Source organism: Prunus avium, chromosome 1, assembly GCF_965620075.1.
Source record: "Prunus avium chromosome 1, drPruAviu1.hap1.1, whole genome shotgun sequence".
Classification (NCBI taxonomy): domain Eukaryota; kingdom Viridiplantae; phylum Streptophyta; class Magnoliopsida; order Rosales; family Rosaceae; genus Prunus; species Prunus avium.
In genome coordinates, this window is record NC_142284.1 from 54,765,559 (window position 1) to 54,776,661 (window position 11,103).

At 37.1% G+C, this 11,103-nt stretch overlaps 2 protein-coding genes across 2 annotated transcripts; both read right to left on the reverse strand.

The window, feature by feature from the left end:
* Positions 1-1,976: 1,976 nt before the first annotated feature.
* Positions 1,977-4,249, reverse strand: LOC110750604 (amino acid permease 3-like). The gene is made up of 6 exons (XM_021950961.2): positions 3,907-4,249; positions 3,539-3,766; positions 3,324-3,417; positions 2,996-3,210; positions 2,751-2,890; positions 1,977-2,670 (listed from the first exon to the last, which is right to left on the reverse strand). The coding sequence occupies exons 1-6, from the start codon at positions 4,025-4,027 to the stop codon at positions 2,017-2,019; spliced, it is 1,452 nt and encodes a 483-aa protein (XP_021806653.1). The 5' UTR covers positions 4,028-4,249; the 3' UTR covers positions 1,977-2,016.
* Positions 4,250-7,484: 3,235 nt separating this feature from the next.
* On the reverse strand, positions 7,485-9,578 carry LOC110750547 (amino acid permease 3-like). The gene is made up of 6 exons (XM_021950883.2): positions 9,381-9,578; positions 9,008-9,235; positions 8,799-8,892; positions 8,471-8,685; positions 8,219-8,358; positions 7,485-8,138 (listed from the first exon to the last, which is right to left on the reverse strand). The coding sequence occupies exons 1-6, from the start codon at positions 9,499-9,501 to the stop codon at positions 7,485-7,487; spliced, it is 1,452 nt and encodes a 483-aa protein (XP_021806575.1). The 5' UTR covers positions 9,502-9,578.
* Between the last annotated feature and the right edge of the window lie 1,525 nt (positions 9,579-11,103).

Below are 11,103 nucleotides of genomic sequence, written 5' to 3' on the forward strand. Positions count from 1 at the left end.
AATCTCTCTTTAAAAGACCACCCTAGAAATCAGAATAAAAAATTGTCCCACGTGTAGGGCTTATCATCCATCCCTTACTGGAAGATAAGAATAATGAATATGGTTCTCCCATCCCACAACACACAGAGAAAGAGAGAGTATATCAACCCATTCAGAGCATTTTTATCAATAATATATCAGTCAAACGTTTCTTCTTCATTTTTAAGTGATAGTGATATTAAAATAATGCAGACATATTGCACCAAAAGACCCACTAACTTGACCACTCACTCGATTTAGCACTGGAATTTTGACATCTTTTACTGGGTACTCAAGAAAAAAAGAGAAGAAAAAATAGACATCTTGTTGGCCAGCTGTTATGCGGCTGAAAATAGAGGAGCAGATTAAACCAAGATATTAACTGGTTTTGGAATATTTATATGAATAATCTTGGTGTTGAAAAAACAGTTAATTCATTTAACTTCAAGGGAGGAATCACTTGGAATTCCTGTTCAGCAGACCAAAGATGAGGCTCCAACATGTAAGATTCCTGGAAAAAAAATAACAAAAAGAAGAAGAACAAAACTACAGAATTTAAATAAATATTCAACAATGATATTTGGTCTCACTAAGCCTGCAACAGGAATATTGTGCTCCAAAATTGAAGTGTTATGAGCTTCTTTTTTATACAAGCGATATTGAAGAATAGGTAATTCGAACACAGAACCTCGGATGCAACTATAATCATATTGATTTGCATATTGTTTCTTTTCCAGGCCAACCAAAATAACAGAGAAAAAACACTCTTAATTTCTCAAAGCTGCTTAATTAGCATCTCCAAGGGATGAGGTATGTAGCAAAGCAAACCAAAATTTCCTTGCCACCATTGTCAAGCTTCAAGGAATGATTCATCACCTCTTCTAGACAAAGACAAAATACCTTGTTGTAAAGTGTGAGGCAATTTGACGCCCAACATTTTTTATAAATTTAAAAGAACCTCCATGGGTAAAACTAAATAAGAAAGTAATAATTATTTTAACTATTTGACTCATCCTTTAGAGCCACCTATATTCTTGATGAGGCTTTGAGTCAAAAGGACACATTCGCCTCGCCTCCTCTCTTGGAGGTCTAGTAACTACTATTTCATTGATTCTATCACAAGTCAGTTTTTATTCCAGTTGTAATATTTGAAGTAGACAAAGTGAATTCTTTTTCTTTTTGTCTGGTCGAATGGATAAAAGAAATTCTTTTCTTTTTTTGTGTGGACAAAATAATAAACTAAATTCTTTGTATGTAAAAAAAGTCTCAATATTTTTTGGGGGATAAAATTGGATAGCTTGATCTGACGCAACCCAGAAAGCATTTGATCATGATCAGTTTGTAAGCCTACTTGGGCATGAACATTTACAAGTAAGAACAAAATTCCTTTTCAATATGGGTAGTCGTACAACTTCCAAATAGGGAATCTGACAATACAAAAAGTGAAATATCCATGTTCAGAATTAAAGTTCAAGATTAAGGGCTCGTTTGAAATACCCATCCTCCCCTCTCATCCTCTCTCTCAATCTCATTCTCACTCCCATTCTCAGTCTCATTTTCCTCTATACTCTAGCACAAAAAATAAAAACTAAAAACTAAAATTGAAACAGTTGTCAAACGGGGCCTAAAGTTTTGATTATTAGATTTCAAAAAAGAAAGTGCAAGTTAATTAATTGTTTTACTTCAACTCAGAAGACCGCCATATATATTCAAATCTACCTAGAAATACCTTTCCAAGTAGTAATTCTTAAGATTTGACAACCAGTTTCATTTTTTGTCAGTGGAAGTTTAACAAACCGCACTCTCAATGGTGCTTGTGAAGGTACCATATTTTCTTGAAGGGCATGTCAGTGACAGGACCATATGATTGATGATATAGAATTCAGTTGGACATTAAAAAATTGTAGCAAAAAATTAAAGTTCAATAAGGTTTTGCTAGAATTCTTGTGTTTGGCATTGAGAAATTATAATGGCACTACAAGTAAAGGCTTTGCTAAATCAACTGCTGGTCTTGAAGGGCTTGTAGATCTTGAGGTTTTGAACAACACCAGAAACTGATCCAGCTGCAGCAGCTAGAGCTATTACAAGGACAGAAAGACTTATGATTTGGAGGAAAATCCATTTTGTGCTCCACTTTGGTACCTTCTTTTGAGCAATGTACATCTCCACAGGGAAGTAAACTGTGAGTGGCCAATATGCCAAAGCCCCAAGAAATCCAACCACATCATTAAAGAATGGGAGGATCATGGAAATCAAAGTGGTTATGATCACATAAAATGTCCTCCACACCAATCTGAAGAGGTTAAGGTTGTAGACACCGAAACCGGGGATTGGGATTTTGATGTCTTTTGTGATGAATTGGCTATCTGGGAAAACTTTTGCTGCTGTTTTCTCAACGAGCGCGAAAATGGGTTGTGCAAACACTTGGTATGCACCAACAAGGTGGATCACTATGGCAGCATTGGCTATGTTAATGAGCCAATATGGGTTGTGGAAACCTTTATCACTGAGGAGGTTTCCAGGGGACAAGTCTCCAAAAGCAGCATAGCCCATGCAGCCACACAGAATGTAGAAAATGGATGTCGCTGTCAAACTAAGTAGAGTGGCCTTCTTCATTGTTTTGTACTCAGACGGTGGGGATTTAATTGTGTCCTGGTACATGTAAATGTTTGGTTAAATGCAAAAATTAGCGAGAAACGTATGGCATTGTGACTTTGGAAGAAGATATAAACCTGAATTTCAATGAGGATGATAGAGTAAGTGTAGGCAAAAGCTATGTTACCAAGTGCTTGGAAGGTCCTCCACATCTTTTGAATTGGAGTCACAGTGCCAATGGTAATTCCAGTGATATTTCCCTTGATTTTTCCATTTTCTGGTGTTAACAAGCACAAAAAACAAGCTTCGATCAATTTTACAAGAACAACTTGAATTCTTAAAACTAAGTTCAGATTTAGAAGCAAAAGGTTGCTATTTGTACCAGCAACTTTAGCAATTGCAAGGGCTAGTCCAATTCCTGAGTAAGTGAAGGACATGACTGCAGCAACAATGGAGAGCCAGGACAACTTATCAAAGTTTGGAATTTGAGACAGCACAATTTCTGAGATACCAAAAGCTATCATGTAGGGATTGTTGTTTGTATGACATGGGTTTTTTCCACCACTCTTGTGGTTGCAATTACACCTCTGTATTGCCCTGTTTAATCAATAGAGAAAACCATTATCCCAAAGAACATTTCAAAATAACTAACATAGTATGTATTCAAACATCACCAAATTCTTAATTGAGTATAAACACTCAAGACTTACACCATGCTTATAGCTGCTGCTATATTGAAGCCAATAGAAATTCCAAAAAGGGCCACGTTCTGAACACATCCACAGAATTTGACCTGAAGTGCACCTGAAAAATTGAAATTAGCAGAACAAAGATTGAGCTTTAGACCTTTGGACAAAAAAGAAAAGAAAAAGAAAGAACACTTCTTTCATGTTGCCAAAAAGATCAAAACATCAGCAAAATTCACCAAGGTTGGATCGAACAGCATCCGAATAAGTGTAGTTTCGCTTTCCAGTGACCGGATCACGGTAGCAGGCAGCAAGAAGAATTGAAGTGTAGTAGGTGATGAAGGAGAACAAGACCATCACAATAGGACCAGCAATCCATCCAAGCTGAGCCATGGCCCAAGCTAAGGACAGAACACCAGATCCTATCACAGCAGTAATTATGTGAGCACTTGAAGTCCAAACGGTTCCTGTCCACAAACAACACAGAGATAATGACTAACAATTTAACATGAACATCAAAGCACATACATTTTACTTAGCATTGTCAAGTTGCTTTGCTTTTAACCAGAAGTTTAGCTTTGAACTCCATTACAGAAGTATAACTTACCAGTTCGTTTCGGGCGGCCATCGTCATCAATGTAGTTGGAGCCTCCTTCCACATTGAGTGAGACATCAAAAACTGGGTTGTGGTGAAGCTGCAGGTTCCTTGTGGCAGTTTGATCACCCATATCTTTATTTTTCTTTGTTTTTCTTGTTTTTTTTAGTGCAAGCGATAGGGGGACGGGGGTTTACACAAATATTCATTGGGTGCCTGGGGTTTTTCGACCCTCTAGCCACATGGGTGTAGGTGAAAGAGCTCAACCAAGTAAGCTATATCCCACTGGCAATGTGATCACCCATCTTTGCTACAAAAAGACCAACACATTGTTGATAAACTGATAAAAATCTTATTATTTCTCTCAAGACAACTGACTTAATATATACAAGTGAAAGAATAACTAAATTATTATGTACAATAACTCTACTGCTGTGATCGAAGCCATGGCAGTCAATCTTCGCAAAACAGAATCTCAATGAATATCACTCAGATCAAAGAATCGAAGAAGCTGTATGAGAAAAAGAACTCTGATATATTTGACTTGTAGAAAATTCTTACGTTATGATATTGAAGGCTGGTAAAAGCCTTATATAGTCCTGTAAGTAATGCTCTCACAATAATTACTGTAATCGGCATTGCTAATCTAGTTTAGCCACCACATCAGCCCTAACAAGTTCAACTAAGTTAGCAGCTGATGTGGGATAGGGTTTACAGTTTGTTAGGGGTCTAAAACAGTTTTAACAATACTTTGACTAGAGTGAGCTGACTGTGATGTGTGGCTGAGATTGATCTGAGAAAATAAGGGATGAGAAACAGATGGATCTTGTTCTTTAATGAATCTGAGCCGTGTTATGAGCTTCCGTAACTGTCATTGCTTCTGAGATTAACATACACTCAGTCACATAAATCCAATTTATTTACTGTTGACTAATGTGAGTGTGACTAAGTTTACTAGACCGCCATAGGGGCTCAAAAAGAGAGAGAGAAAGAAATGTAACTCACTTTACTTGTCAAGTTGTAATTAGTAAAAAAACCAGAAGTGAATTTCATTCCACACACAATCCCAATGGGAGTGAGATAATATTTAACCGTTCCAGAAAAATAGGCACAAAAATCTCTCCCAAACTTCGAAATTTACTGACCCACCAGAGCACTTTCTTAGTGCTCTCCTTTCCAACACTAAAATTTACTCAATTTGCCTTTTGTTCCAAAAGGTGATGACCCAAAGCAGCAAAAGCCATTGATTTGAGTTACAATAACACTTTGCAAGCATATAATTAGGACACTGATTTGCCTCCTTTGCTTGAAGGAGACACTCCTTCTTGCAAATCATGGTTTGACACATGTAAAAAAATTGATCATTTACCCTTTCGTTTTCTCCTCCATTCATAACTCCCCAATCGAAATGAGTAAACATATGTGATTAATGGGATGAAGTTAGCAAACACCAACACAAATTTTCTACTCAGAATAAATTAAGAGTCAAGAATTGCAGAAACACAAAAGACCAAAAATAGAAGGTTTATTTTATTTTATTTTAATATCATAAATGGTCCTTAGGTTTACAAAATTATCACGAATCGTCCTTCAGGTTTTTTTGTGACATTAATAGTCCTTCAATTTATCATCTACTCATCAAAATGATCATTCTGTTAATTTCTGTCAAACTTGACGTTAAATTCACGCGCTCACCTGTCGGCTTTTTGAAATGATAATCTCATCATTCCACTTCCCATTCGACCAAACCCAACCCTCAGAACTATTTCCCTCCATTTCCTCCTGGGTCTTTCCATTTTGAATAAAAATAATAATTTCAAAAGGTTATTAATTATATACAGATAGCTCATCAAAATCTCGTTTGGGTGCTAACGGTGCAGTGATGAAGAAGATGATTGGGAGAGGGAGAGAGAGAGAGATGGGTTGCTGGGTTACTGCGATTGTGATGGGTGGGTGCGATGGGGTAGGGTGGGATTTGCAGAGAGTTAAAAGAGAAGGGGGATTTGATTAAAATAAAATAAAATAAATAGAGAAGGTGGGGGAGGTACGGTTTTTTTTCTTTTTCTTTTTTGCTAAGTTCGTTTTATTTTTTATAAGATAAAAAAATTACATTCTTTTTGGGGGAGGCATATTAATACAAATAACTCACATATTGATTTATTTTATTTTGTATGAAACTCACATATTAATTATATAATTAATATTGTACCTTTTTTTGTTTTTATTATTATTTTTTTTTTTTGGTCTGAACCGCGAGGTGGTCCTGGATGGTCCCCAACTATGGGTGGCACCTTTAAGCCTTAACCACAACCCAGACTAATCCCCGCTCACACCGGGTCGGCCCGTAAGGGGTAAAGTGCTGGCCAAAGTGGTGACTCCATACGAGAATAGGGATGGAACCCCTGACCTCTCTTAAGGAATGAAAGTGCCGAACCACTCACACCAAACCACCTTGGTTAATTTTTATTATTTTCAAATTGTACTACCAGACACACTATTTTTATTTTCTGAATATATTTTCTAATTAAGCTACCAAAGCATTCTCGATTCTTGAAAATATAAATTCATTTTCTCAATTTTATTTTCTAAATACACTCTCCGAAAACGTTAGACAAGGCCCTAAGTATCCTTGTTCAGAGAATTGAAGTCGGCATACAAAATGGGAATGGGAGGTGCATATAGCAATTCTGTGGCAAGAAAGTGCAAGGCCACAGGGTCTAATAGACCCAAGAATACTCAAACGTCAACCACCATTGGGTCAAGTCAAGGCCACAGGGTGCCACAGACTCCAAATTTTCATCCAACGTGACCCACCAAAGCACTTTCTCACTCCTATCCTTTTCGAGATTCAACTCTCACACGTAACTTCTATTTTGTTCCAAACAGCCAGGACCCCAAGATCAGTAGGAGCCACTGTTTTGAGTTGCTCTACTTTGGGATGTAGTTTTTATAGTACTTCTAGCAACAGTTCAAAACTTCTGATCTTACAAGTCATGCCTTTTGATCATATGGCTGTGCATCAACCAAATGTTAGCCATGCAAACTACTACAACATACATAGCTAACATGGTCTAGATTAGCAGAAAAAGGTATTTACTTGTAGATCAGTAGTCTAAAGCTCGAATCCTCGTGGCACTCTTGCAATGTGTGTGGGAAAAACCCCCTTCCTCCTTCCTAGCTTTGGCAAAACTAAAAAAATTACTATAACATATATAACTTATAATACATACATATACGTATGTGTGTAGGCATGCATCAAGGCAACTAGTGATGGATTTAACATAAAGGATTTCCAAAAACGTACAAGTTTATAGGAAGATTAAAGTTCATGCTAACAAAAATTAAGTGTTCCAAACAGTGAAATTAAATAGCTGACATTGAAATACAAGAGCTTCTTAAGATCATTACCGTCATTATTGGATATAATTTCCACTAATATGTAAAATGCACAGATTGATTGATGATATAGAACTCAGTTGGACATAAAAATATTGTATAGCAAGAAATTAAATTTCAATAAGGTATTGCTAGAATTCATGTCTTTTGCATTGAGAAACTAGAATGGTACTACATGTAAAGGCTTTGCTAAATCAACTGCTGGTCTTGAAGGGCTTGTAGGTCTTGAGGTCTTGAACCACACCAGTAACTGAGCCAGCTGCAGCAGCTAGTGCTATTACAAGGACAGAAAGACTTAGGATTTGGAGGCAAATCCATCTTGTGCTCCACTTTGGTACCTTCTTTTGAGCAACGTACATCTCCACAGGGAAGTAAACTGTGAGTGGCCAATATCCCAAAGCCCCAAGAAATCCAACCACATCATTAAAGAATGGGAGGATCATGGAAATCAAAGTGGTCACAATCACATAAAATGTCCTCCACACCAATCTGAAGAGGTTAAGGTTGTAGGCACCGAAACCAGGGATGGGGATTCTGATGTTTTCTGTGATGAATTGGCTATTTGGGAAAAATTCTGCAGCTGTTTTCTCAACGAGTGCGAAAATGGGTTGCGCAAACACTTGGTATGCACCAACAAGGTGGATCACTATGGCAGCATTGGCTATGTCAATGAGCCAAAATGGGTTGTGGAAACCTTTATCAGTCAGGAGGTTTCCAGGGGACAAGTCTCCAAAAGCGGCATAGCCCATGCAGCCACACAGAATGTAGAAAATGGATGTCACTGTCAAACTAAGTAGAGTGGCCTTCTTCATTGTCTTGTACTCAGATGGTGGGGATTTAATTGTGTCCTGTTACATGTAAATGTTTGGTTAAATACATAAATCACCTCGAAACGTATGGCATTGTGACTTTGGAAGAAGATATAAACCTGAATTTCAATGAGGATGACAGAGTAAGAGTAGGCAAAAGCTATGTCACCAAGTGCTTGGAAGGTCCTCCACATCTTTTGAATTGGAGTCACAGTGCCCATGGTAATTCCAATGATATTTCCCTTGATTTTTCCATTTACTGGTGTTCAAAAGCACAAAAAAAAGCTTGGGTCAACTTTACTAGAACTACTTGAATTCTTAAAACTAAGTTCAGATTTAGAGGCATAGCAGCAAAATGTAGCTATTTGTACCAGCAACTTCAGCAATTCCAAGGGCTAATCCAATTCCTGAGTAAGTGAAGGACATGACTGCAGCAACAATGGAGAGCCAGGACAACTTATCAAAGTTGGGAATTTGAGACAATACAATTTCTGAGATACCAAAAGCTATCATGTAGGGATTGTTGTTTATATGACATGGGTTTTTTCCACCACTCTTGTGGTAGCAGTTAGACCTCTTTATTGCCCTGTTTAATCAATAACAAAAACCATAAGCCCAATGAATATTTTAAAATAACTAACATAATATGTACTCAAACATCACCAAATTCTTAATTAAGTTTAAACACTCAAGACTTACACAATGCTTATAGCTGCAGCTATAGTGTAGCCAATAGTAATTCCAATAAGGACCACATTCTGAACAGATGTGCAGAATTTGACCTGAAGTTCACCTGAAAAATTGAAATTAGAAGAACAAAGATTGAGCTTTAGACCTTTGGACCAAAAAAAGAAGAAAGAACACTTCTTTCATGTTGCCAAAAAGATCAAAACATCAGCAAAATTCACCAAGGTTGGATCGAACAGCATCCGAATAAGTATAGTTTCTTTTTCCAGTGACCGGATCACGGTAGCAGGCAGCAAGAAGAGTTGAAGTGTAGTAAGTGATGAAGGAGAACAGGACCATAACAACAGGACCAGCAATCCATCCAAGCTGAGCAATAGCCCAAGCCAGGGATAGAACCCCAGATCCAATCACAGCAGTAATTATGTGAGCACTTGAAGTCCAAACAGTTCCTGGTGGACAAGCAAGACAAAGATTAATGACTAACAATTTAACATGAACATAAAGTACGTACATGCATTTTTCTTAGCATTGTCAAGGTGTTTTCCTTGCAACCAAAAATTAAGCTTTGACCTCCATTACAGAAGTATAATTTACCAGTTCGTTTCGGGCGGCCATCGTCGTCAATGTACTTGGAACCTCCTTGCACATTGAGTGAGACATCAAAAACTGGGTTGTGGTGAAGCTGCAGGTTCCTTGTGGTAGTGTGATCACCCATCTTTGCTACAAAAAGACCAACACATAACTTAGCCTTTTCATGTAAAATACAAGTCAAAAATTTCCTTACTCTTCTTCTATTGTGATCTCAGAGTTTGTTCAGTATGTATGCAAAATCTATGAAAATAAGGGATTAGAAACAGATGGGTCTTGTTTTTTTAATGAATCTGAGCCTTGTCTGTAACTGTCATCGCTGGAACTCATTCCGAGATTGACATACACCCAAAGATTGACATACACCCCAAGAGTGACATATACCCAAAGAGTGACATATACTGTTGACTAATGTGACTAAGCTTACTAGATTATATTTATTGACCACATTTTTAATCACATCTTATGTAGAGATAAGACTCGTTTTAATATGTCTCATTTTTATGAGACATGATCATCTGATAAATACGATACAAATAGTTGTATTATTGTCTAATTTAAAAAAAACGGATGTGCCTCGAAAAGAGAGAGAACGAGAGAGGCCCTGTAACTCACTTTACTTGTCAAGTTGTAGGGAATAAAAAAACCAGAAGTGAATTTCATTCCATATACACAATCCCAATGGGAGTGAGGTAACATTTAACCGTTCCAGAAAAAAAGGCACAAAACTTACTTTGGTCTAAACGACCCAGACACACCCCAAAGACTTCAAGATCTCTCCCAAACTTTGAAATTTACTGACCCACCAGGCCACTTTCTTAATGCTCTCTTTTTCAACACTAAAATTTCCTCAATTTGCCTTTTGTTCCAAACGGTGATGACCAAGAGCAGTAAAAGCCATTGTTTTGAGGTACACTAACATTTTGCATGCATATAGAATTAGGAAACCGCTTGCCTCCTTTTCTGAAAGGAGACATTTCTCCTTACAAATCAAGGTTTGACACGTGTAAAATAATTCATCAAAAACATAAAAAATAAAATGTATACATAGACAAGGATTGGAAGGAAAGTAGGAGTTGCTAATATATTAGAATTATTTCAATTCTTGATTTCTCATGTGTTTACTAACATATGGGTATTGAAATTATTCTAATTCGTGACTTCTTTTACGTTTGCTAACATATAAGAAGATGAAATTATATGTGTTCCATATTAAAATCCTTAATCCAATACTTGAAAAAACAGAAATTAAATTAATTAAGGGAGTAATTGATCATATACTCATTCGTCCTCTCCTCTATTCATAACTTCCCCATCGAAATGAGTAAACATGTTATTAATGGGATGAAGTTAGCAAACACCACCAACACAAATTTTCTACTCAGAAAAATTAAAGAGTCTTGCATCATGAGTCAAGAGTTGCAGAAACACAAAAGACCAGAAAGGAAAAATACAGAAATAAAAGGTCATGGCCGCATAAATAAAGGCATGGCATTTGCAAATCGCACTTACCTCAGCACTGTTAAGGCCACAACTGGTATATTGTCCCAAAAAATGCCAATGGCTGAAATTGGAATGACTGGTTGTGTTTAACAAAAGCTTCTCCTTCTTAAGAGCCCATACTTACCATCCCTCTCTCTCTCTCTCTCTGTGTGAAAATTTCCTCTAGGTAATGAGACTAAACCGTCAACAAAGAATCTGTCTGAAAAAAGTAGAGAGATAAGCATTT